Source organism: Stegostoma tigrinum, chromosome 7 (assembly GCF_030684315.1).
Source record: "Stegostoma tigrinum isolate sSteTig4 chromosome 7, sSteTig4.hap1, whole genome shotgun sequence".
In the NCBI taxonomy this organism is placed as follows: domain Eukaryota; kingdom Metazoa; phylum Chordata; class Chondrichthyes; order Orectolobiformes; family Stegostomatidae; genus Stegostoma; species Stegostoma tigrinum.
In genome coordinates, this window is record NC_081360.1 from 59,164,083 (window position 1) to 59,191,712 (window position 27,630).

At 40.2% G+C, this 27,630-nt stretch overlaps 1 protein-coding gene across 3 annotated transcripts in view; it reads right to left on the bottom strand.

Annotated features, from left to right (window-relative positions):
• The window catches only part of ly75 (lymphocyte antigen 75), a 141,921-nt gene that overhangs the window by 33,157 nt on the left and 81,134 nt on the right, over positions 1 to 27,630 (bottom strand). For all 3 annotated transcript variants that reach the window (XM_059647306.1, XM_048533646.2, XM_059647307.1), the window contains 8 exons: positions 22,804 to 22,839; positions 22,021 to 22,196; positions 20,719 to 20,783; positions 16,026 to 16,117; positions 14,257 to 14,399; positions 12,122 to 12,227; positions 8,441 to 8,601; positions 2,992 to 3,115 (listed from right to left, as the gene is read on the bottom strand). In XM_059647306.1, the coding sequence (XP_059503289.1) occupies positions 2,992 to 3,115; positions 8,441 to 8,601; positions 12,122 to 12,227; positions 14,257 to 14,399; positions 16,026 to 16,117; positions 20,719 to 20,783; positions 22,021 to 22,196; positions 22,804 to 22,839 (903 nt within the window). The remainder of the gene's footprint in view (positions 1 to 2,991; positions 3,116 to 8,440; positions 8,602 to 12,121; positions 12,228 to 14,256; positions 14,400 to 16,025; positions 16,118 to 20,718; positions 20,784 to 22,020; positions 22,197 to 22,803; positions 22,840 to 27,630) is intronic.

Below are 27,630 nucleotides of genomic sequence, written 5' to 3' on the forward strand. Positions count from 1 at the left end.
GAGAGAGTCTCCTATGGATTTACACAGATGACGTGGCCGAAAGGCTGAAGCTGAGGCAGAAGCAGGTCATCTGTGCCGAGATGATGTGGGAAGCAACTCATCTTAAGGTCTAACAGGTCAGCGAGGATATACACATAGTCTAATTCAGCATGAATAATGAAATGGTGGGGCATAATACCAATGGCGGACACATGAAATTTGCAGTGGGGACTAATGAAGACCTCAGTGTTCTCAGCATTTAGCTAGAAGAAACACTCAATATTTACACAAAAAAAACTCATATTTATACAGTGTCAAAAGAAATGAAATCGGACGGATCACCTAGCATCGACCTAGGCGCCGGAAAAGACAACAGCAGAAACAGCCCTGTCGACCGTATAATGTCCTTCCCACTAACATCTGGGGATTAGTGCCAAATTGGGAGAGATATCTCCCAGACCAATCAAGCAATGGCCTGACATAGATATATTCATGGAATCATATCACTCAGACAATGTCCCAGACACCACCGTCACCATCCCTGGATAGGACAGGTCAGAACCAGCAGACGGGGCGGCACAGTGGTAAACAGGCAGGAGGGTGTTGCTCTAGGAGTCCTCAATATTGACTCCAGACCCCATGAAGTCTTGTGGCTTCAAGTTAAACATGGGCAAGGAAACTCCTGCTGATTATCACAAACTGTCCTCCCTCAGCTATGAATCAGTACTCCATGTTGAACAACACTTGGAGGAAGTACTGAGGATGGGGAGGGGACAAAATGTACTCACGGTGGGTGATTACAATATCTACCACCAACAGTGGCTCAGCAGCAGCACTACCGAGTGAGCAATACCACATCTAAAGAACGTAGCTGCTAGACTGGGTCTGCAGCAGGTGGTGAGGGAACCAAAAGAGGGAAAAACATACTTGACCCCATCCTGACCAATCTGCCAGCTGCAGATGCATCTGTCCATGACCATCGCACAATCCTTGTGGAGACAAAGTCCCACCTTCACATTGAAAATAACCTCTAGCATGTTGTCATCATAGAACCCCTACAGTGTGGAAACAGGCCCTTTAGCCCAACAAGTCCACACTGACCCTCAGAGCATCCCACCCAAACCCATCCCCCTATAACCCACAAAAACTACACACCCTGAACACTATGAGCAATTTAGCATGGCCAATCCACCTACTGCACATCTTTGGACTGTGGGACGAAACAGGAGCACTCGGAGGAAACCCATGCAGTCACGGGGAGAATGTACAAACTCCACACAGACAGTCACCTGAGCGTGGAATTGAGTCCAGGTCCCTGGCACTGTGAGGCAGCAGTGCTAACCACAGTGAGCCACCATGCCACCCTAGTCTGGCAATCTCCACGTTAAATGGGACAGGCTTCAGAACAGATCTAACAACTCAAGGCTGGGCACCCATGAGGCACTGTGCCCCACTAACAGCAGTCGAATTGTACTCCAGCACTATCTGTAGCCTCATGGCCTGACATATCCCCCACTCAACCATTACCATCAAGCCAGGATATTTACCCTGGCTCAATGGAGGACATGCCAGGAGCAGCACCAGGCATAACTGAAGATGAGGTATCAACCTGGTGAAGCCACCAAACAGGACTACTTGCGCATCAAACAGCGTAGCAGCAAGTGACAGACCTAAGAGATCTCATAACCAATGGCTCAAATCTAAGCTCTGCAGTCCTGGCACATCCAATCGTTAAATCATCCACTACCATTCACAGCTCACTGGAGGAGAAGGAGGCTCCACAAATATCCTCAACGATGGAAGAGCCCAGCTCATCAGTGCAAAAGATAAGGCTGAAGCATTCGCAGCAATGTTCACCCAGAAGTGCCAAGTAGATGATCCATCTTGGCGTCCTCCAGTGCTCGCCAGCATTACAGATACCAATCTTCAGCCAATTCGATTCACTCTACGTGATGCCACGACACAGTTGGAGGCACTGGATACTGCAAAGGCTATGGGCCCTGACAATATTCTGGCAATAGTACTGAGGACTTGTGCTCCAGAACTTGCCGCTCTCCTAGCCAAGATGTTGTGTCCAGTTCTGGTCACCTCATCACAGGAAAAACGTGGAAGCATTGGAATAGGTGCTGACAGGATTTACCAGGGCGTTGCCTGGGATGGAGCAAAGGTCGTATGACGAAAGGTTGAGGGAGCTAGGGCTTTTCTCTTTACAACGGCAAAGGATGAGAAGTGACTTGATAGAGATGTACAAAATGATCAGAGGTATCGATAGAGTGGACAGCGAGAGACTATTTCCTAGGGTGGAGGTAGCTATTACAAGGACGCTTAGTTTTAGAGTAAGTGGATGTAGATATCAGAGGAAGGTTCTTTACTCAGAGAGTGGTAGGGCATGGAATGCATTGTCAGAGAGGGTAGTGGAGTTGGCCTCACCAGGGGCATTTAAGCAGCTATTAGAAAGGCATATGGATGATAGTACAAGGTAGGGATAGAGGTCAGATAGACCTTAGGTTTAGGGTAAAAGTTCGGCACAACACTGTGGGCTGAAGGGCCTGTACTGTGCTGTACTGTTCTATGTTCAAGTTCCACTCCAAGCCACTCACCATCCTGACTTGGAAATATATTGCCATTCTCTCACTGTCACTGGATAAAAATCCTGGAATTCCATTCCTAATGGCATTGTGGGTCAACCCACAGCAGGTGGGCTGCAGCTGTTCAAGAAGGCAGCTCACCAGCACCTTCTCAAGTGCAACTAGAGATGGACAATAAATGCTGCCCGCATCCCACAAAACAAACAAAAAAAATCTGATTGAGTTCTAAAATAATGTAAAATGTGACAACTAGGATTATTTGGAAGGAAATCAATCCTAATTCTCCTCTCAAACTCGGAGGAATCACTGGAAGACAAACATGCTCTTCAATTAATGCACAAAGACCCTACATTATTGATTTAACACTTCATTAGATGAGAGAGGTTCGAAATAAAAGTAGGTAAAAATGCATTTCAGACGTTACCTCGATGTTTCTGGCACACAGCTACAAATTTCTCGTCCCCACAAGTTACCATATCCCATTTTCCAATAAATGGTGTGCCTGGGTCATTTAGGAGAACAGCACATTGTTTTTCTAATTGAAAGATCTAAAATCAAAACCACACAAAGATTAGAATTGGTCATCATTGAAACATTTCTATTTTGATCTTTCATTGCCAATAATTGTCTTGCTGCAGTTCTTCAGCAGGATATTTTTGCCAACAGCGCAATGCTTTTTTAAAAAATAAACTTATCACAAATTCAGCATAAAGAACGAAAGGTAGAAATCAGAGATAAAATGTGCTAAATGGTACACAGCTAAAACATTAAACTTTCTTTTCTCTTTCTGGCCACCGGCAAAGAACTGTGTATTTTGAGTTTTTCTTTTATATTTTAAGTTCAGTGCATACAACCTTGTAAGTCACTATGAATTCACCCTGAAGTTACAAAGGCAATGAAAAAAAAGAGAATGCTAAGGGGTTACAGGAGAAGAAACCTGGGTGTACATATGTATAAGTAATTGAAGATAGCAGGATAGGTTGACATAGTGCTTGTCAAAGCATCCACTCTCCTTCCTTTGCCTTATTAACAGCAACATAAACTACAGAGTAAGGAATTTATAATACACTTGTATACCATCTATACTTGAATATTGCTCGTTTTCTATTACTGTTGGTCCCCAACCTTTGGGGAAAAGTCATTCATTTTCCTACATCTTGAGTACAAATTAAACCTGACTTCTAGGTCAATAAAATTCAATCTCCTGGGCAAAACAGGCCAACGCACCTATCCATTTCTCATATTATCCTTGTCTTCCAAGGCAGATGGGGTCTGTACAAGAAGGCTAGATTGTGTCTAAACTGCTGGGGCACCAATATTCTGGCAGGAAGATTTGGTAGTGTTACTCAGGAAGTGCAAGCAAACTATTGTGGCAGAGGGGTGGAGACCAGAGTATTAGATGAGCAAGTGAAATCAACGAGGAGCAGTCTGAGACCAATGCCAGTAGGAGCAGAAAAGACAGGGAGTGGTTATTGAACACAACAGGACTGGCATTGGCATTCTGAAGTATATTTGTATCAAGGTGAGGAGTATTACAGGTTATGCAGAGAAACTTAGTTATCAGTATTAATCCAAGCTCTATTATATTACAGTTGTTACAGAGACTTGTTGAGTTGGAGGCGAGACTGGCAGCTTCATGTTCTGGGATTTCAGGCGAGATCAAAAGGATATGAATGAGATGGGGGAGTTGCATTACTGATAAGGGAGAATATCACAGCTAGACTGAGGGAGGATATACAGGAGGGCTCATTGAGTGAGGCCATATCTAATCACTTTGATGGGATTGTACTACAGGCCTCCCAGCAGCCAGGAGATAGAGGAACATATAGGAGGTCAGGTTACAGAAAAACATAAAAACAAAAGGGTTGTTATGGTGGCTAATTTTAACTTCACCGAGATTGACTGGTACTCCCTTGGTGCCAAGTGCTTGGATAGGGGAGAATTTCTTCAACGCATCTAGGAAGGTTTATTGAAGAAATATGTAAAAAATCCAATAAGGGGAAGGGGCTACATTAGACCTGCTATTGGGGAATGAGGCTAGCCGGGTGATTAAACTTTCAGTGGGGGTGCATTTCTGGAACAGTGGCCATAATTCCAAATGTTTTAAGTTATCTGTGGATAAGAGTAATCCTTGGTTGAAAGGACGAAATGGGAGGAAGGCTAACAATGCCAATATAAGGCAGGAACTGGGAAATGTAGATTAGGGGTGGCTGTTATGTGAGAACCTTTTAAATGCCCGTTGAATAGATTCAGTAGCCTATTGGAATGACAAGGCAAATTGTGCAGTCAAAAAAAGAGAAAGAAGGAACATCTAAGTTTCAGAAACTGAAGACAGTCCTTGAAGCAAACAGTGAAAATGGAGAAACTTAAACAAGTTTCTTTTAAAAGAGGCCACGAAATGTCCTTTGGCAAACAGGATTTAGGAAAATCCCAAGGCACTTCATATGTACATAAGGAGTAGGTGGTAACTAGGGAAAGGACAGGTCCACTTGGAGATAAAGGAGGAATTTTGCACGGAGCCAGAGGAAATGGGTGAAGTCCTTCATGAATACTTTGCATTGGTATTCACAAAGCAGAAGGGCGTGGAGGATGGTGAGTCTAGAAGGGGTATGTTGATCTTTTAGGGCTGTCAATTTTAAGAAGCATGTAGTGTTGGGCGTCTTGAAAAACATTAAAGGTAGTTAAATTCCCCTGATGGGATCTATCTCAGGACACTAAGGGAGGCAAGGGAGGAGATTGTGGAGGTCCTGACAGAGATCTTTGTATCCTCTTTAGTCACAGGAGAGATCTCAGGGGACTGGTCAATATCCAGTTTTGTTCCTTTGTGTGGAGGGTTACAGGGATAATCTGGGAAATTACAGGTTGGCCTTATGTCAGTAGTGGGGAAATTATTGGAGAAAATTCTTAGGGACAGGATTTACTCACATTTGGAAAAAATAAGGACTAATTGGTGATAGGCAGCATGGCTTAGTATGGCGGAGGTTGTGTCTCACAAACTTGAGTTTTTTGAGGAAGTCATGAAGATGATTGAAGGCAGGGTGACGGATGTTGTTTACATGGACTTGATCAAAGCCTTTGACAACGTTCCACATGGCAGGCTGACACAGAAGGTAGCTCACATGGGATCTATGATGAGCTGGTAAGATAGATACAGAACTATCTTGAATGACAAGGCGAAGATAGAGGTGGAAGGGAGTTTTTCTGATCAGAGATGTGTGACAAGTGATGTTCTGGATGGATCATTACTGGGACTGTTGTTGTTTGTAATCTATACAAACTACTTGGAGGACAATTTAGGTGGTCTGATAAATAAGTTCGCTGAAGACACAAAGATTGGGGGAGCTGTGGATAGTGAGGGCGATTGCCATGTTGGACCTTTATAGAACTATAGTTATGCTACTGCTACACTACCAGAACAATATGAAGACTGTGGCGAGGGTACAGAAAAGTTTACCAGGATGTTGTCTGGTTTGGAGCATATTAGCTTTGAGGGTTCAGCACAAAATGGATAAGTTGGAGATTTGGGTAAAGAAATGACAGATGGAACTTATTCCCAGCAAATAAGACATCTTGCATTTTGGAAGTTCTGATACAGAAGCGAACTATACAATAAATGGCAGAACCCTATAGGAGCATTAACATACTGATGGGTCTTGGTGTACAGGTCCACAGTTCCTGGAAAGTGGCAACACAAGTGGATAACGTGGTCAGGAAGGGCATATGGCATGCTTGCCTTCATCAGTAGGGATACAGATTATATTAAAAAAAATCGACAAGTCATGTTGGAGCTGTATACAACTATAGTTATGCTACTGCTACACTACCAGAAGAATATGAAGACTGTGGCGAGGGTACATAAAAGTTTACCAGGATGTTGCCTGGTTTGGAGGAATATAAGCTTTGAGTTGTCATTGGATAAAACTTGGCTTATTTTCACTTAAACGTCAGAGTTTGAAAGGTAATGTAATAGAAGTTTACAAAATTATGTGAGGCATGAACAAAATGGATAGTTGGAATCTTCACCCCAGGATATAAATGTCAAATACTACGGGACATGGGTTTATAGTATAAGGGGAAAAGTTTAAAAGAAGATTTGAGAGGCAAATTGTTTTTTTTAAAATAAAACAGAGGATGCTAAGTGCCTGGAATGCACTGCCAGAGTTGGTGGTAAAGGTGAATACAATAGCAAACATTTAAGAAGCATCTTTGCACATACATGAATAGGCAGGGATTAGAGGGAAATGGATTGCGTACAGGCAAGAAGTTTTAAACATCTAGAATGGTGTCATATGTTGATGCATACTTGGTGGGCTGAAGGGCCTCTTCCTGTGCTGCACTATTCTTTGATTTGCAAAAACTGGAATTCAGAGCATTTGGCAATTTAGACGGGATAACACGTAGCCCATCAATTAGAAAGACAAATGGTCTGTAAGTTTTTGTTTCAAATGGTTACTTTAAAGGTCAGGAACTCTTTTGGAGCTTTGTCAAATACATTCCTGAAGTACAATGTATAATTTTGGTCTCCTTATGGAAAAAAAGGTGGATTATAGTTGCCTTACAGGAGGTTTAACATAATATTAGATACATTCTGGGGATCAGCAAATAGTCCTTGGAGGAGGAGAGATTGAGGATAATCATAGAGCCATTCAGCCCATCAAGTCTCACTGATCTTCAGTGGAACATTCCACCCAAACCCACCCTATTCCTTTAACCCCAAATTTACCCTTGCTGATCCATCTAGCGTTCACATTCCTAGACATTGTGGGCAATTTAGCATGGCCAATCCACCTAACCTGCACATTTTTACAGATAATGGGAACTGCAGATGCTGGAGTATCCAAGATATCAAAGTGTGGAGCTGGATGAACACAGCAGGCCAAGCAGCATCTTAGGAGCACAAAAGCTGCCGTTTCGAGCCTAGATCCTTCATCAGAATTTTCTGACAAATGGTCCAGGCCTGTAACGTCAGCTTTTGTGTTCCTAAGATGCTGCTTCGCCTGCTGTGTTCATCCAGCTCCACACTTTGTTATCTCTGCACATTTTTAGTTAATGGGAGGAAACCAGAGCATACAGACACAAAGAGAACATGCAAACTCCATACAGCCAAACCCAAGGCTGAAAGTGAACCCAGGTCCCTGGCACTGTGAGGCCGCAGTACTAACCAATGAGCCACCATGCTACCTGTTTTACTTTCTGTCTTAAAATAACAGGAAAATGCATTGATTACTTTGTGAGTGTTCAGAAGTAACAAGAAGCAACCTGATTGAGACATAAAGCTCTTATTTTGCCAAGTGGGATAGAAGCTGAAAGGATGTTACTCCCTGGGCTGGATACTCTAGAACGAAGCATCATGGTCTCAGAAAAAAAGGATCAGCCATCAAGGGACAAGGTGAGAATATCTTCACTAATAGGGTTGCAAAGCATTTGGAATTTCTCTACTGTAGAGGATATGGATGTTCAATTGTCAAGTGTATTCAACATGGGGTGATAGGTACTTGGGGAGTTATAAGATATGGAGATGTGTTAGGAAAGTGGAGAGCGGTACAACAATTCAACACACAATCTTACGGAATCACCATAGGGCACACTTCAGTTGCTACTTTTTAATATTTTTAGGATTGTATGTTTAAAACAATGATTTTGTTAAAAAGATTTAAGGTGAAAATGATTAGTTAATTCAGCACAGGTTGAGATGATGTTTGAGACCTATTTAGCTCAGTTACTTAGAGAATAGAATTATTCAAGATAAAGTCAAACACTCTCAAAGAATCAGCAAGAATTAGCCAACAATCTAAATGCTAGACACAAAGCATTAAACAACAGTGTAACTCCACATAATGTAATAACAATCTAAGTGCAAATGTTTAACTTACATCAAAATCTAGTATACCAAATTCCATCTCAAATGATGGCCTCCAATTTGTATAATCAACTGGTCTTTCTGTCACCCATTTATTTGTCCCAGCTGTAGTTGAGGTTTGCAAACCGAGCCAAATTCTGGGTGGCAGTGATGATAAATGGGATACAATAAAGTCTGTTGAATACAAAATGCAAACAGATTTAAGAAATCACTTCTAATCAAAACAGAAGCAGAGATGATAACTTTCCTACCTGTCTTGCAAGATGATAATTATTGGGTAGGTTTTCACCTCTTTGTATGAAATTGTTCCGGTTTCCCAGATGTGGGACTGTCAATCAGCAGCCCACCCGCTTTAGAGGTGGTATTGCCGCCCAAGGCCAACATAAAAAGATAAATAGTTTGAAAGATGACGAGACAATCTATTACCCGCTGGTGAACAATAACAGTGGCTGATAATCTCAAGTTACCTCAAATACTGCAAGTTTTTCTTTTAAAAAGCTTTGTGTGTTTCATGGTCTTAGCCTTTCAAACAGTGTCTATGCAAAGAACCATTACGGATGTTTCTCATTCTGGTTCAAACTTTTAGACTTAGTGTTGTTATACTGGAGGCACTCGAACAATTTCAGCATTAAGCCTAGAATAACATTGCTAAGCTGGTCTGTGCGCACCTAGGCCCAAAACGTCAGCTTTTGTGCTCCTGAGGTGCTGCTTGGCCTGCTGTGTTCATCCAGATTCACACTTTGTTATCCTGCATTTAGTTTAGAAGGAGATTCAATGATTGACTAGAACAGCAAGTAATTTTCTGGCTATCTCCATTTACAAGAGCCAGACCTTTCCAAAGCAGTGTTCTGGAATTTCCCCAGTGCTCTGCATGACTCCCTCTTTTATGTTTTTAGTCTTTGAGAAGGATCAGATGTCAGGTCCTAAGCTGTTCTGTCCGCAAGTTGCGATCATATCATCATACAGAGGAGTATCATGAGCACGAACCTCTACCCACCATTTCAGACTATCTTTCTCCATGTTCTTCTTCTCCTCATTATGTATTTATTTATGCACAGAATTACATTTATCATAACCCATTTGCATTGAAGCATATGAATATTTCACTTCAACTTTGTCAACTGGATTCTCTTCTTCACTCTCAACAACTGCATTATAAGAGAAACCAACATGTTCATGTCCTCCATTCTGTTATTAGAGGATTATTTCTGGAATACCACAATCATGGTCATAGTTACTGAGGACTCTTCCTGGGAAGATAAGGAAGACAAATATTCTACCTGAGCCTGCCTCTTCCAAGTCAATTCTTCATCTAACATCAGACTTTAATTTGTTAGTTATTGTTCACTAAACTGTGTTGCACCCTAAGTTGCAATAGTCAAAGATTCAACAATTGGGGTAGGCTGTTCATTGGCTTGCTTACTGCTTATTTTTTTTCCTCATTGACTTTTACAGTCAGAATGCTCTTTCGTGCTGATAGCAGTAGAAATATGTGTATCAATCCAGTATAGCTTCAGCTTCCCATCTTGGTAGTTGCTTCTGGAATTTTGTCTCACTCATCACCTGAATGGCTCTCTCGAGTCAGGTCTTCCTTAGATTATAAGTAATCTGAATGCATCAGCAATTCCTTCAACAGTTTTACCTCTTATAAACACCACAGTCACACTTCTCCTCTAATGTTTAAAGGTCATTGATGAATTCCCCTGGGTGCTCAATTTTCTTATTAAAATCTGTTGGTTTACCTTCTAATCTAATTTGGAAAACTCTTCTACTATTCTAAATGTCATAAATTGTTTTCTCCAAGGCATCCAATCATGTGTTATATTTGGCATCCCTGAAATTAAATCTTCCTGGCAATATCATGCCTGCTTGTCCTAAAGATGTATTTTGCAGGATCACTCCAAAATTTATTCACTTGCTAGTGAACTACACCTCTGGGCCACTCCCACAGACCACTGCCTCGCAATGCAATCTGCATGTGTTTGGAGTTGCTATCTCTCCTGTTACAGTACGTCTCTTACCAGCTCTGAAATGCTTTTACTATTCACTGAAGTATTCTTTCTTGTTGATTATCACAAGAAGGGCTCTTAAACCTTTAGCTCTTCCTTGCTGCTAACTGTTGTATGAACAGACTACTTAAAGTCAAGCATGAAGATCTCACATCATTGCTCGCTATGTATTGTTGGAGCATTCAAATCAAATCCACACACAGTTGCCTTCTATTTTGTAAGCACAGGCAAGTATACAATGCTGTACAAACTGCTGCTCATTATGAAGATTGCTGCCACCATCCACTTTAAGTATAAACTACAGGCCTATTTGTGTGGTAGAGGCAAAGGACTTCCTGGTCTATCTGGATACAGTTTATTGCATGTTAACCAAAAATATTAGTTACAGGTCACATTGATAACATTGTCACAGATAGAATATCTGTTCAGCATGGATGAGTTGGAACGAAGGGTCTGTTTCCATGCCATACATCTCTAAGACTCTGACCAAATGTTAAGATTTTGATGGAATGAAACCTAAGTTTTTGCCCACAAGCCCACATGACAAAATGGGTGGTGCATATGTTACTCCACAGAATTAATACCTGTAAACCATTTCTGACTGTAACACATACCTCACACTTCACATTCCCAAGTCTTTACAAACTGAATAGAAATTTAGTGACCATTAAAGTATTATTGACATTATAACCCGGAAAGCTGCTTCAATAAAGATATAAGCCCAGAAACACGAACACGTCCAAAACGATCATGCAAATTGCAATTTCTGCTCCTAAAATGGATAAACCTAAGTGTTGTCATGACCCACTTGGGAAAATGTGCTGATTCTCAAACCCTATGATTCCAGGGGTCACATTAAAGTTGATGATCTAATAAAAACAAGCAAAATCCCCAATTTAGCCATCTGCAGAGTCAAGTTAACAGTAAACACTGATCAGAGTTCTGCACTTAATAGGAACTCGATTTATTACAAAATAAGTAAATTCTAATCACAAGTAAGCAACTATAAATTCGCAACAAATGGTTCTACACGGCACTCTAACTCACTTTTTAAAATCGCTTCACAGACAAACAAAAAAAAAGCAAAAACAAAAACTGGTGGGATAAAGACTGGGAAACACAGTTTGATAGCACCAGTCCATAAGACTCATTGAGATGTTCCTTTTGGCTTGCCTGTACTCTGTTCTTCACCCTTCTTTCCTCAGGTTCTTTCACTCCTTTCTGGGACACCCAGGGCAATGGACACACTAAGTAAAAAGTCTCTTGGTTACTGATTAGAAGCAACAGCTTACTTCAGGCTTTAGGTAGGTTTTTTTTTACTGCAGAGAGAGTGTGAAAGCATAACCCTATCGCACAAGCTGCTGAGCTGCTCGGGAACCAAAGAGTTGTCATCAGACTGATAATCTCTGGAATCTATTACTGGTCACAATTGCACAAACCAATTAGCTGTTTGTTGCCAGCTAAATCCCATTCGACATACACACCCATTGCTGTGCCATCTACATGCATTTCCCCTACTGCTTGAACAAGCAGCAATGTAAACACCATACACAATGAGTTTCAAAAGGTACAGCAATTCCTTCTACAATTTTTAGATTTAAAACAGTCTTTTTTTCACACTTCAGATCACAATCAAAATTAAAATGATCTTTACAGCTGCCTGTAGTACTGATCCAATAACATACCTTGTTCCACTGAATTGGCAATAGTTGGCAAGTTCCCACCTAGGCTCTGACAGAATCGATTTCCAGCCTCCCACGTTAAAGCTTTCGGTTTTACAAAGTTATAGCACTGAAACAGATAAAATATGATTCATATCAAAGTACTTGCTACTACTTGTACTTAACATACTATTCGTCCCTAATTAGATTGTGTGTTTTGCGAGTGGATATTCTGATTAATTTATGTTTACACTTGCGAAATAAAACAGATGCCTGTTCTACAATCTGGTTTTTAATAACATTTGATGCTACATTTACACTCATGATCAATCTAATGAAAACATAGCACCATAGATTTTACAGTATAGAAGGAGGCTATTTGACTCATTGTGTCTGTACTAGCTCCTGAAAGAGCAACTCAGTTAGTCCCAAATCTCCCCCTCTCTCCATAGCTCTCTAAATTTACCACTTTCATACATCTAGCTGTCTTTTGAGACTTCCTATGGAATTTGCCTCCACCATTCTTTCAATCAGCACATTCCAAATCCTAACAACTGAGTACGCAAGGGTCTCCCCATCTCACTTCTAGCTGTAGTGGGGACAACCTTGACATGGTGATGGCTAGTTACTGACATTACCAACTGGTGGAAACAGAGTATCAGGGACAGAAACAAAGTTGCTGGAAAATCTCCGCAGGTCTGGCAGCGTATGTGAAGGAGAAAACAGAGTTAACGTTTCGGGTCCGGTGACCCTTCCTCAGAACTGGAGATGTTAACTCTTGCTTCTCCTTCACAGATGCTGCCAGACCTGCTGAGCTTTTCCAGCAATTTGTTTGTTTGTCTCAAATCTCCAGCATCTGTTCCTTTCTGTTTTATCTTGACCTTAAAAATTCACATAATAAAATGTGAGGCTGGATGAACACAGCAGGCCCAGGAGCTGCTGGGCCTGCTGTGTTCATCCAGCCTCACATTTTATTATCTTGGATTCTCCAGCATCTGCAGTTCCCATTATCACTTAAAAATTCATATCCTTGTTTTAAAATCTCTCCATGACCTCACACCATTTATTCTCTGATATATTCTCCAGCCACACTAAACTTCTCTGATATCTTTGTTTTCAGAGATAATGGGAACTGCAGATGGTGGAGAATCCAAGATAACAAAGATGAAAGATAACATCAGATGAAGGGTCTAGGCCCGAAACATCAGCTTTTGTGCTCCTGAGATGCTGCTTGGCCTGCTCTGTTCACTCAGCTTCACACTTTGTTATCTTGATATCTTTGTTTCTCTGATTCTAACCTCTTGTGCACCCTTGATTTTAACTGAACCATGGCTGGTAACATCGCCAAGCGCTGGAATTCCCTCCCTAAGCCTCGCTGTCTATGTCTATCGCTCTATCCTCCTTTGGCAACATTTATTAAAACTTTATCATTTTGATTAAGCATTTCATCCTAATAATTTCTTGTCAAATTTTGCTTCTTAACTTGTGTGACATCTTCTGATGTCTTATGTCAAAAGTGCCATGCAAATACAAGTTTGTGTGCTGTCCCATCAATGGTGTGGCTGATGCCATCTTCACAAAGGTTAGCCAGTTCCTGCTTGAGCACCCCTCCACACCCCACCCCATTAAAATGCTCATTGAACGATTGGAAGCAGTGCAGGATGCAGTCACAGGGTGATCTCGCCTCATTAAAATCTCTGTCAGAAAAACAGACTGGACAAACCTGGGCTCTTCAACGAGATGCCAGGGAAGTTACTTTGCTTATGTATAAAAGACTGTTCAGTGTGGACAAGTTAAATCTGGAAAATTACCTCAAAAATTTCAAAAGTGGAACAAGAGACACCACGGATTCAAGCTGATAGCAAACAAATTCAAACCCATCATCCTGAAAATTTTCTTCACACAAAGAGTGATCAACACATGGGATGGAGGTAATGGAATGGTTATTCTGGATGGATTAATACCGCTAAACACAATAATTATCCTCATCCTTAATTAGCTCTGGATCCCAAGACTCATTAAGTGAGATTGTCATCTTTCATTACCTTTTCCAATTAACAAGAATTCCATCTAAAAGATCTCATCCCAACTTCTTACAAATATTTTCAATTTTAATATGCTTGTAAGTGACAAATAGAAGCAAGCTTCTTTTCTCTTACATTATCTCCAAAAGGGATCCAATCACCAGTACACGGGCTACCTGACACATTGGTTTCTGGAGACCATGGTTCTAATGATGATATATTTAATTTCTGACAAATAAAGGGAAGAGGTCTGGCACAGTCCACGAAATCATGATATTCTGCAGAGTAAAAACAAAATTGAAGCAATATGATGATAATTCTGTAACAGTGGTAACTCGCCAGTTTGAGAACCACCAATTTGTTACTTCAATATTATGCTATTTAAGCACAGTCCTTCAACAGACAGACATTTGCATTATCAGCAATTTCATCTCTCTTCAACACATTAAGGGTTAAGTGATTCAGAGTTTCACGTTTTCACGGGGTACAATCAGCACTTCCCATTGGGACATTCCACACAAACACATTGTCAATGTGCTGCCAAGGCATATAAGGCTATAAACCAAGCACTGGTAAATGGGATTAGAATTGTTAGGGAGCTGTTTTCAACTGGTGTGGACACAATAGGTTGAATGGTCTTTCTCGTGCTTAGATCTCAATGACTATCTAAAACATCGTGGGTTTCTCTAGTTCTAGTTCCTTGTAAAGAACATGCTCTGGAACTCTATCTAGGTCACAAATTACATACTCCTAATCTTAAGTACAATTGCCAACAAACATAATCATAGTTTTACCGCTCAGATGAAGGTCATTTGACCCATAAATAAACAAAGAACTGTGGATTCTGAAAAGTTGAAACAAAACAGAGTGCTGGAGAAACACAGCAGGTTTGGCTATATCGTTAGGGAGAAAACAGTTTCAAGCCCAGTGACTCTTTGTCAGACATTGGCTTTAAGTTGAGTGGAGAGACAAGTGATGGCGACATGTAGTGTTGGGGGCCACTGGTTAAAGTCCCATCATAACAGGTGATGGGGAATTTAAATTCAAATCAATAAATCTGGAATTGAAAGGTAGTTTTTAGTGCTAGTGATCATGGCGACTATTATCAATTGTTGCAAAACTCCATCTGGTTCACCAATCTCTACCAGGGAAGGAAATCTGCCATACTTACCCAATCTGGCTTGCACGCAAGTCCAGATCCAAAGCAATGTGGTTGACCCTTAACTGCCTTGAAACAGCCAAGCAAGCCACTCAATTCAAAAAGAATTAGGATGTTCAAATGCTGGGCTCGCTAACAACTTCTAAACACAATAATGCTTTTTAAAAAAAGTTTACATACCCAGCACTTTTCATTTTTTTGAACAAATATTTATTCAATTCCCTTTTTAAGATAGATAAAGGGTTTGGCAAGAGGAAATGGGGAAGATTCCAAAGCTTAAATCACACACTATGATGGGATAAAGTGGCATGTAGATGCAGTAATAAGATATGTAATAGTGTTTATTCTATGTCCAAAATAATTCAAAGTTTCTGTCAAATCTTAAAATCTTCTGGCCTAGCTTTGCCACTTAATTGCTGGGTGTTCTAATTTTAATCAGACACTAACAGGAACCTGAACAGTAAGATGCTTCTTGTTGTTTATTACATTCCAGAGTTTCATATAATTGGCAAATGTTGAAATTATGCTCTGCATAGTCAAGTACACAATGCAGAAATACTAGTGCTCTGAATAGTGACTCCCAGGGAACACGACATTATAATTCTCACAATCTGAGGATCAACCATTTGCTAATTTCCTGTCCTTGAGCCCATGCTAATACTATCCCATTAATTTTATACACAGAAGATCAAAATTAATCCCTAACAAAATACAAGGATAAACATGTACTATACAAATTACTTACCGATCAACCTGACAAAAGGAGTTATAAACCAACAATCTCTATATCGGTTATGGTAGGAATGAAATCGATCATAAATGTAATAAGGGCCAAAACTAAAAAGGAAAAACATAAACATCAGTCACAGGTATAATGCAATCAAGTATGTAATTTTTTCGATTAGACAATAGTTAAATATTTCCTCTTCTGTCTTCAACTTAGTTTGCACAATCATCATCAGTTGCTTTAACCAACTTGACATGAGCTTGGTGGTGGTTGGTTTGGGGATTGATGGCAGGGGGTGTGGTGGTCAGTGAAAGAGAAGAAATACTTGCTGATAAGTGTAGTTCTCAGTACAATCTGCAACTCAAATACTGCATGGAATTGAATGTCCCACAGCAGGCTACATTACAAGCCTTTCAGGCCACAGGCTAATTGGGATAACTTAAGAGCCTCATCCACTGGAATTCAACCCAGTAGCAGGCAGAGGAATTGTCATCAAGGAAGACTGCCCAACAAACTCTATTGGATTTGCCAACAGCCTACTGGAAGGGGGGCATTCATTTTTAATGGGCACATTGTCAGAAAGAGACCCAGCATTAGGTCACTCCATTGCTCATGCTTCTGACATCCCTGCTAAGGTCCTCGTCTTGCCTGCACTCACCTATATCTGGGATCCCACAGCATCATTATGGCAGGTCCCAGTGCAGTACTAACAGTGGCCTGGGTTCCTTTGGCACGTCTGATACTGGAGGACAGTTAAATCAAATGGGAGAACTGACATTCCAGTTAAGCGTACAATTGCCTCAATAGCATTTGCCCTTCTGTAGAAAACTAACACAGTACTCCCACCGGTTGGCAAGACCGCAAACACATCATATCAAACACATCAAACCTTAAATCACTGAAGAAGTCGATGACCCGATATGTAGCAAGACCAAGACAACTGTCAAACTGCAAGTAACATTCTAGCCATTGACGATCACCAATGAGAGAATCTAAATACCACTGACTGAAAAGGAAGACGTTGCCAGATAGGCTGAAGCATTTGTAGGGGCCTACAATGTTACTGAAAGGAGTTAACAGTCTTCAAAAAAGGAGAGGAACTGAGTTGGAAACTCAGTTAAAGATAAAGTGAGACTTAGATGTCAAAATATTCTGGTCAGAACAAAGTGGGCAGAGGGGGCTTGGAATCCTTGATCTTAAAGCTGCAGTACTCCAACTCCATCAGAGATTTCAACAGAGCATTGTCAAAAATTTGGTCACAAATCTGAAAAGTAATAACGTGTTCAATATTTAAATAAAGAAAGATTGCTTAAGAGACAGGGCTATGACAGCAAAGAGAGCTGTAATGCATTTATTTTTGTAAAGTCTTGTAGCAGTGGTGATTTCTAAGCAAATGGGAACACTACCCAAGAAAAGGGAACCATTTATCCTATCAGGAAGTACAGGAACCAGAATGGGAAGTGGGTCTATTGCATGAAACAAACTGAGACGGCATGTGTGGCATGGTGGCTCAGTGGTTAGTCTTGCTGCCTCACAGTGCCAGGGACATGGGGTTGGTTCTAGTCTCGGGCAACTCTGTTGGGTTTGCACATTGCTCCCATACCTGCGTGGGGATCCAGTGAGTACTCCAGTTTCCTCCCACAGTCTAACGATATGCACGTTAGGTGGAATGACCATGCTAAACTGCCTTGTGGTGTCCAGGGATGTGCAGGCTCAGTGGATTAGCCATGGGAAATGCAGGATTACAGGTATTGGGTGGAGGAGTAGGTAGGATGCTCTTCAGAGGTTTGATGCAGACCCGAGGGATCAAATGGCCTACTCTGCACTACAGGTATTTTATGATTCTGTGGGAGAAGATGGAGTCACAGGTTGATTTAACAGTCAGGGGAGAGGATACGCAACAAAAAAAAACACCAGTTGAACAGATGATTTCTATCTTGGGGCAGATTCTTCTGTTCTAGAGTAAAATTTTGGCATTAGGGTTTGAAGTGAGTGTTACTTTCACTTGCAGGATAAAGAATGTTTTTAAGATTATATAGTGGCCAGCTAACAAGATATGCATGCATGAGGGGCGCAGCATAATACATCAGAGGTGGACATCAAGTTGACACTGTCATTGTTTCCTCACAGAGCAGATAATCTAGGAGCCATATTGAAAAGGCATTCGTTCCCTGCAAATCAGGAGGCTCACTGGATATCTGTTCTGTTTGGATTTTGTCATTTTTTTCAGCACCCCTCAGACCTAATGTGGGTAGTATATATCTACCCTTTCAAACTTCTTGAGCATTTTTTATGTTTGAAAACGGCCATTCCTTATTCTTCTAAACTTGAATGAGTACAGGCCCAACCTTCAGCCTCTCTCATAAGAAAATCCCTCTGTACCCGAAGTCAACCTAATGAACCTTCCCTGGATTGCCTCTTATGTCAGTACATCTTTCCTAAGATAAGGAGATCAAAACTGTCCACAGCACTTCAGGTGTTGTCTGCCCAGCGTCTTGTTGAGTTTTAGAAAGACGTCCCTATTTTTATACTCCATTCCCTTTGAAATAAGGGCTAACATTCCACTTACCTTCCGTATTCACCCTCAACTTTGTGATTTATGCACAAGGACTCCTACATCCCTGAGCTGTACCTTTCAGCATTTTGTTTAAATTTAAAAAATACTCAGTTCCTCTATTCCTGCCAAAAGGCATAACTTCACATTTTCCCACATTTTATTCGACCCACTAAATGTAGATTCTGTCACCTGCAAACTAAGTGATGTACCATTTGGGATAACACTCACTGCTGTGGTTTGTCATCAAGAGTGAGACAAAGCTAGAAAAGAGGTGGCTAATTGGGAAGACTCACTCTGGCTCAGCCTGCGTGGGAGGAACATAGCTGACAGCAATGGAGGTGCCAATGTCTTTGCAAAAACCACTGATGCACACATAGGATTAATGCATTCAACTCTGGGAAGAGGATTGTGCTTAACCTGAGCTAATGCAAATACTAATTCTAAATGTTCTCCAGGCAGGCTCCAAAAGAAAGAAAAAGTGACAGAAAGACTACTCCCAGTTCTACTCCCCACCTCTGAGGTGGATGATGCCATTCAGTACTCCTCTGTCCCCTCCACCAGCACAGACACATGCACCTCAGCGGGCTCACATTCTAGATTAGAGTATGATTACAATCTGACGAGCACATGAAGTCAGATACCTACAACTCACTAACAAAGTGACAACTGAGATTCTGATAATGAGGAAGGGCTGCTGAGCATACGGATGAGGACACTTTGGATTTAGCCATAAAGGATCGAATAGAGACGTGGAGCCAGGCAGAGGAAAATCATGCAGAGATGCCGGAAGTTATGTGCAGACTTGAGTGAAAACTGGTGGAGTCCATCCACTTTGAGAGCGCTACTATTGCTTTAGCATGTGAGTGCTTGTCTCCCTCCATGAAAATGGCTGCAACTGTTATGAAGGGTCAGGTCCAGCACAGTACTCAGTCACTGCCAGTAAATGTTTGAACCTACATTCCATTGCACAAACAATGGTGTTGGTGTGATTTTCCAGCCAAAAGTGTGTTTTACTTGATGCAGCAATACTTATGTTATTTACTGTAAAGAAGAAACTGGGAATAGGTAGCATTGTATTGAAGAATCCAACAGAGACTTTTATTACAAATAACTAATTAATGCAAACATTACATGCCTTAGGTATAAAAGTACCTCATCTAATATTAACTGTAGGTTACAACAGAGGAGAATGCTTCAAGTAGAATGTCAAGCTTCAAATCATCTTAAGTAGGATGAAGTATGAAATCATTACACTCTCAGGTCACATGCTATGATACAATGAAGATATCATCAGCAATATATTTACAGCATACTGGCCATGGGCTATGACACTATAGCTGAGTGAAGCAATGGTTTGGTGAGGGGGTTAAAGATGTTCCTTCTCTTCAAGGAATCAGGCTGGTACCATTATCCACGGACTGAGGTGAGAAGAAGTACCAGCAATGTACCCTGAGGAAATTCATCCTACACTGTCTCTCTACTTTGCTTTTTGTCTCTTGTTGATATAAGTTAGAATAGTGGGGGGATAAAATTAAGGATACAGTTAGCAATTTTAAAAAAAATGTAGCTAGGCATTAACTCTGCCTTGTACAATGATCCTAGCTAAGATAGGTTACGCACAGTTTAACTTCACCGAAAACTTATAATTCTTCAAGTGTGATCAAACTAAATCCATAAATCACATCCACGTATTTACTTCCAGCAATGATCAGGAGTGAAAACATGGCCAATTTTCCTCATCTTAATTATTTTTATTTAGGTCACAGTGGATTGATGAACAGATCTTGAAATGATCTAAAGGGTGTTGAACTGACACTGAAGGTGAAAGTGGCCTCCTCTGCAGTAAAACGATACACTAGGCCATTAGAAAATGGGATAAATGATGCATTTCTACAATTAAATTGCCAGTATTAGAATGTAGCATTGCTGCAGTATCGATGCCAAATAAACAAACAATTTCTATTTGGATTGAATACCCACAGAAGTATAATAGTTTACAGAAAAGGAACAGTTTCCATTGAATGTTTGGCAAAGTCTGTGCCACGGAAATATACACTCTTCAATGTCAATTACATTGTGAAAGCAGATGAAGTGATTAGAAGTTATATTAACAAATAGAAAATGCGAAAAATATATTTTATATGCAGTACTTACAATGGACTGCTCAACGTATTGTAATTGATGGCCTTTACCCACCACTTTGGCAATGAAGGGAAGTGCTGTGGAGAGGAAGAAAAGTCAATTTCTAATTTTCATGCATTTATATCTTGCAATTTTAGCTCTCTCTGCAAAATTGAACTGCTCACACTCGGATATTCCTTCCTTTTGCAGGAAGTCAGATGTAGTTGTCAGTTTCTGGTCATCATCACTGTTGTATTTAAGTTGGATGTTAGGATATTCTTGTGTTCATGGAGAAGTTCCTCCCTCAATGTGTGTTGGCCTGGAATCTTAACTTTCATTCTTTCTCTAAGCTGATGACCTCAGGTGCAATATGTACACATTAGCAGATGGCCGTTTTTCCAGGCCAGTTATGCAAAGCAATTAGGCTACAATTTTTACTTTTAGCTTGAAGTAAAATATCAAGTTGTGGAAATCTCAATTCTTGTGCACTAATTGGTTTGAACTTTATGAACTACTTTCTCCTGGGAGCTTTAAAAAGTGCTATATTATCATCACACATATTTTCATTAGAATGCCAAGGACTGTTAATATTAACTATGTTAAATGGATAAAAATGTACATTACCCTCGAAGACTCCTCATTACATATCTGTGATATCCAAAAATACAAAACCTTGGCTACCCATTTAACATCAGTATTTTAATAGTTTTTAATTAGTTTCGCTTAATAGATTTTTAGTTTCAGTGGTTTTAAAATTTTAATAATTTTAAGAAAATTTCTGCACACAGGTGATATGTAATTTGTATTCCAAATGTATCTCAAAGTGGAAATGAAAGATACTGCCTTATTCCTATCTAGTGAGAGATTCTGGATCATAGTTGGACTCTTGGCTTCATGGCTCAGTGTAGCAAGTTGCAATTAGATTTTCCATTAAGAAAATGGTCATCTATACCTTGACAATATAATTTGCTCATTTTGTGCTCACAATGCAAAGCCTATTGGTGGAAATGCACACCGGATAAGATGTTCTCATCAAAATGTTTGTCTAATCTTTCCATTAAGTTGCATACGTACACAGCCATGTGGCAGCTTGAAAAATAATGTGCAGGAATTATCATATGGCAGCACATTTTGTTTTCAAAAGATGGTGTTAAAAATTGCATACAAGAACCAAATTATAAATGGAACTGTAGAAATACCCTATCAGCATCACTGAATTATTAAATATCTCCTTCACACACTTGATGTAACCTCAGAGTGCCTACTGAAGAAATACTTGTATTATTAGTAACACCAATGTCCAGACAAAACCTCCAGAATAAAGGTAAAACTCACCTTTAGTAGATGAGTCTTAATCATTTTTATTGCAGGTCTGGATGTTATGGAAGCCAATTTGCTTTCATTCCTTGAACAATATAGATCAGCTTCTTGGTAAGTTAATTTGGTGTTGTTCACAAACCAGTACTCATTACCATCAATAACAACAGTGGGCCCATGAATACTCTCTCCATCTAAACAAAAGTGCACAGGAAAACGTTGACTGTTAAGAAACTGAAACAACACCAGTTTGCACTCAATATTAAGAGTTCAGAGACTTTTTTCTTGATGGATAGAAATACATTTAATGTGAGAGCACATTTAAAATTTCTGATGAAGGGTCTTGACCCGAAACATCAGCTTTCCTGCTCCTAAGATGTTGCTCGGCCTGCTGTGGTCATCCAGCTCCACACTTTGTTATCTCAGATTCTCCAGCATCTGCAGTTCCTATTATCTCTATTATTTTTCTGTTGAGTTTGATTTCAGTCACACTGACATTCCCAATCACTAGTTAGGATAATGAATTGGGAATGACTTCTTTATTTTGTCTCCTTCCCATGCAGAAATGTGGTATTTTTGGTATAGTTGGCTACAATAGGAAAATCCAGACTGAATTGGTATAAGGAAATACAAACAGTTGTCATGGTTGACATAGTTGACAATATATCCTTTTGAAACATTACAATTAAATGCCAAGAGAGACAGTATACTAAATTGTCTCAGACCTGGAAACACATTTCAGTCATATCTAGAGATCTGCACAATTCAAACCAAGACTAGTCTCTGCGAAAAATGACTTACCTGGAATGTACCAGGGAGGTCTCCTCAATTTAGTCCCTGCCAAAGCACATAGTATAAATGAATAATTTACAAGGCAATTATTATTACTATTTATTAAATTACTTATTAAATAAAGTTGAAACCAAAATTTATATGGAGCCTCTCCTGCACTCCTGTTGTAACCTCAACATTACTAGAGGAACAGTGTAAATGCTAAAAATGGCTACTAATTTTGTTTCAAGTGTTGTTGAAAAACACTTTTTGTCAAAACATCTCATCTTGCAGTCAATAGAGCAAATTCTAAGAATGCCAATTTGAGAGGAAAAACAACATTGATACTGCATAAGAGGAGGCCACTGATTTGTCAGCAAGTAGATTCATTGATAAGGGTGTTTTGTTATGGAGACTGCACCAGTTAATGATGATTCACAGTTAACTGCCAAGCTGTGTCTAGATTTTAAACCAGGCAGATTGACTGATTTCATATGGTGATAAATGATACCTGTGAGTGGTATTCACCCACTTTGAGTTGATAAAAGCAACATGAATGTGCATTTTTGCATAGGGTTGTGTGTGTTTACACATATAGCATCTGGTACGCAGAAGTGCATCAATCGGTCAGCCTGACTGACAATACTAAATTGGTCATCAGCAAAATTCTTCATACATTTAGGGTTATTCAGCACATTTTGTCTGACTACAGAATTACATCTACTGTTGGACACTATTTTGCAAGTATGGCTTGATTGGGCATGGTCAGAACTGGCTGTTGGGAACAGGTGAAAAAGGAATGGTGTGTGATATGATCCACCAGGCCTCAGGACAAACGTTACGTCACACCAGCACTGAAATTCACACACCACCCTTCTCAGTTGTGCAATAGGCAGATCACTTTTTTGGTTTGACGGCAACATTCTGGCAGTGGCAAAGACTAACTGGGTTACGCGAAACAGTTAGATTCAGCTGTTGCTCAAAACATAGAACATAGAACATAGAACATTGGCACAACATTGTGAGCTGAAGGGCCTGTTCTGTGCTGTACTGTTCTATGTTCTATGTTCTATAAAACACAGAACAGTACAGCACAGTGCAAGCCCTTTGGCCCAAGATGTTGTGCCGAGCTTTTACCCTAAACCTAAGGTCTAAGGTCTATCTAACCTCAGCCCCTACCTTATACTATCATCCATACATCTATCGAATAGCCACTTAAATGCCCCTAATGAGGCCGACTCCACTACCCTCTCCAGCAATGCATTCCACGCCCCTACTGCTCTCTGAATAAAGAACCTACCTCCGACATTTCCTCGATATCTACCTTTCACTTTAAAACTATGTCCTCTCGTAAATGAAACCTCCACCCTAGGAAATAGTCTCTGGCTGTCCACTCTACCTATACCTCTGATCATTTTGTACACCTCTCATCCTTTATCGTTCTAAAGAGAAAAGCCCTAGCTCTCTCAACCTTTTGTCATAAGACCTTCCCTCCATTCCAGGCAACATCCTGGTAAATCTCCTCTGCACCTTTTTGAACATTTCCACATCTTTCCTGTAATGAGCTGACCAGAACTGGACACAATATTCTAGAACAAAAACAAAGTTGCTGGAAAAGCTCAGTGGGTCTGGCAGCATCTGTGGAGGAGAAAACAGAGTTAACGTTTCGGATCTGGTGACCGTTCCTCAGAACTGATACTCCAGATGTGGCCGAACCAGCCTTTTATATAGCTGGAGCACAACTTCACAGCTCTTGAACTCAATCCCTCTATTAATGAAAGCTAACACACTATACGCTCTAAACAACTCTATCCACCTGGGTGGCAGCTCTCAGGGAACTGTGAACATGAACCCCAACATCCCTCTGCTCCTCCACACTGCCAAGAATCTTTCCGTTAACCCTAATATTCTGCTCTCAAGTTTGTCCTTCCAAAATGAATCACCTCACGTTTTTCAGGGTTAAACTCCATCTGCCACTTCTCAGCCCAGCTCTGCATTCTATCGATGCCCCTTTGGAACCTAGAATAGGTTCCACAATGTGACCCACCTTCATATCATCCCTGAATGTGACCGAAAACCTATGCGGTACCTTACTCTTCCTGGATAATGAGGTAGGCTGGACACTTTTGGCTTTGAATGAGTTCGTACATTTTCCTGTGATAAATAGTCTACTTAGAGTAGCCATTACCCAGCTTTGATGTGCCACTATTCAACATCAGGTTTACATGGTGAACACAAGCTTGAACCCTATTTATGAGTTTGTCAGTAAAGTCAATCATACACTGCAAGTAACAGTGGGAATTCACATTTATTCTGTCCAGTGATCATAGGTTTGTGACAGAGGTTGTGAACCCCATGGCTGATTTCTCAACTAGGATATCAAGGAAACAAAAAATACAGCTAAATTGACTGTTCTATTTCAAAAATGAATTTGAACACAGAATGAAACCCATACAGACGCACAAGGAAATTCTTACATGCAGTTACAGATTCAAATATAGCAAATGTATCACCTACATATTGGAAACCTGAAAGAATTACTCAGAAGCAATCCAAATAAAATGCTTGCTGGTCTTGCACAACAGCTACTAGTTGCTGGCACAATATATATAATTGGATTGGTCCTCATGGCTCACCAATTTTGCGTGCGTATGGTTGTGCAAGACACAAAAAATGCTGTCCCTTTACATCTGATCTTATCCAAGACTGGTTCTGCAGAATATGAATTGGCCGAATGGTTGTGTGAATTGCTCTTATCATTTTTGAGCATGTTTTCCACTTACACAGTGAACGATTTCTTCACATTTGCAAAGACCATAATACAGACTTGCACACTTAGCAATATGGTATCCAAGTGTTCATCTGACACTATTAATACATTCACCAAATGTACCATTCAAGGGATCCAGACATCCATGTTGTAGCACTATTTCATGGAAGTCTAGATCCACCAAAGAACAAAGAAAATTACAGCACAGGAACAGGCCCTTCAGCCCTCCAAGTCTGTGCGAATCCAGATCCTCTACCCAAACCTGTCGCCTATTTTCCAAGGATTTGTATCCTTCTGCTCCCTGCCCATTCATGTATCTGTCTAGATACATCTTAAATGGCACTATTGTGCCCGCCCCCTACCACCTCCACTGGCAGCACATTCCAGACACCCACCACCCTTTATGTAAAGAACCTTGAAATCATGATCCCTAGTAATTGAGTCCCCCACTCAATTCACACCACCATAGTATGAATCAGTATTCACATAACGTTTAAAATCAGCAACACACGCAGTTCATTTCACTTCCAATGGCAGCATATATGCTCAAATTGATGGTGTTGCCATAGCTCGATAATATTTTTGTTGGATTCTGAGAAATGTTTATTTAACAGAATTACATCTAATCTTACAGCCCTTGCATATTGTGGATGATTAAGTTGCTATATTTGAATCTGCAGCTGCACGTAAGATTCTCATACATGTCTTAATGTGTATCATTTTATGTTTATATTCACATTTGATGTGGAACAATCAAATGGGCTCTTTTATCTTGTTAATCTAGTTGAGAAGCGGGCCAGAGGTTCTTTACGACTGTTTACCACAAAACTTATGATCACTGCTCACTATACCTTGTTACGATTCCTACAGCTCAACATGCTACAAAGTTGACCTGATCAACAACCTTGCAAACAGACCTCGGCCATACAAACTTGATACTGAAATAGAGCGCATGAGAATCATCCTACAGCATAATGGCTATATGTAGTGCAAACTTGTGTGAAGCCTTACAGCAATCATTCCTGGTTGTGATAAAGTGCCAATTCTATCTCAGATAAGGCATCTCAAAAGTTTGAGCAACAGGTGAAACTAACTATGCAGTCTCAGTACAGTTGGTGTTCACCACTAACAAGATTTGTTTTCAAACAAAAAGGAAGGCATTCCATCTATCACACAAATAAGTCAAGTAATACATGGATTTCAGTACCAGTGGGATACCAAATATGTAGGCCGTATATTCTAAAGGTTAGTGGTTTGTATCAAATAATGTATCCCTTCATCTGTTTGCAAAAACAAGACAACCATACCCAACTAGCCCGTGTTTGCAAATCTCAGTGTCCAACATTTGATGTGTTTCTGCAATTGGACATCACTTGCTGAATAATCTCGAGTTACAATTACGCTGACAAATGATACAAGATTGTCAGTGAGGCTTGTGGTGTGGCACACATGCATACATTGGAAGCTAGACATATAAATACACAGAGCCTTGTTCTTTGCAGGCAAAAAGAACAAGAACAGGACATGTACATACAATATGCATGTTTAAATTCAACAAAATAGGTGAAAAAACATTTGTTAGTTAATTTCTCATGGCAATACTCTGACCAAAGTCAACCTGCCTGGTCTAAAATTTAAACAAAGTCTGTAATCTAACTGTCAATTATCATTAATTGATATGCTCACTATGGTAACACCAAACAGACTCCTTTTGCCAATCATCAGTCTCCATTTGCAGAGTATAAAGTTGGCTTTACCCCTGAATTAGTATACTTGCAAATTTGCAAATACTTGCAAATACAGATGAGTTCAAAGTTAATATCTTTGACAAAATGTGTATTTTTCAGCAATATCCAAGTTTTCCACTACCAGATATCTATTTTGTTTTGATTGTAAATCCACCTATCTTCTCAAAAGTTGGAGCAAGAAAAGTGCTTCAACTTTCATCTCTTCTAAAATTAGTTAATTTAGTAATATCACAAACCAAAGTCTGAGTGATTCACTTCTTTACTGTGCCCTAAAATTTACATACATAAAAATTAAAAAATGAAAGAAGATCATTGAAAAATGAATCCTATATCTGCTTA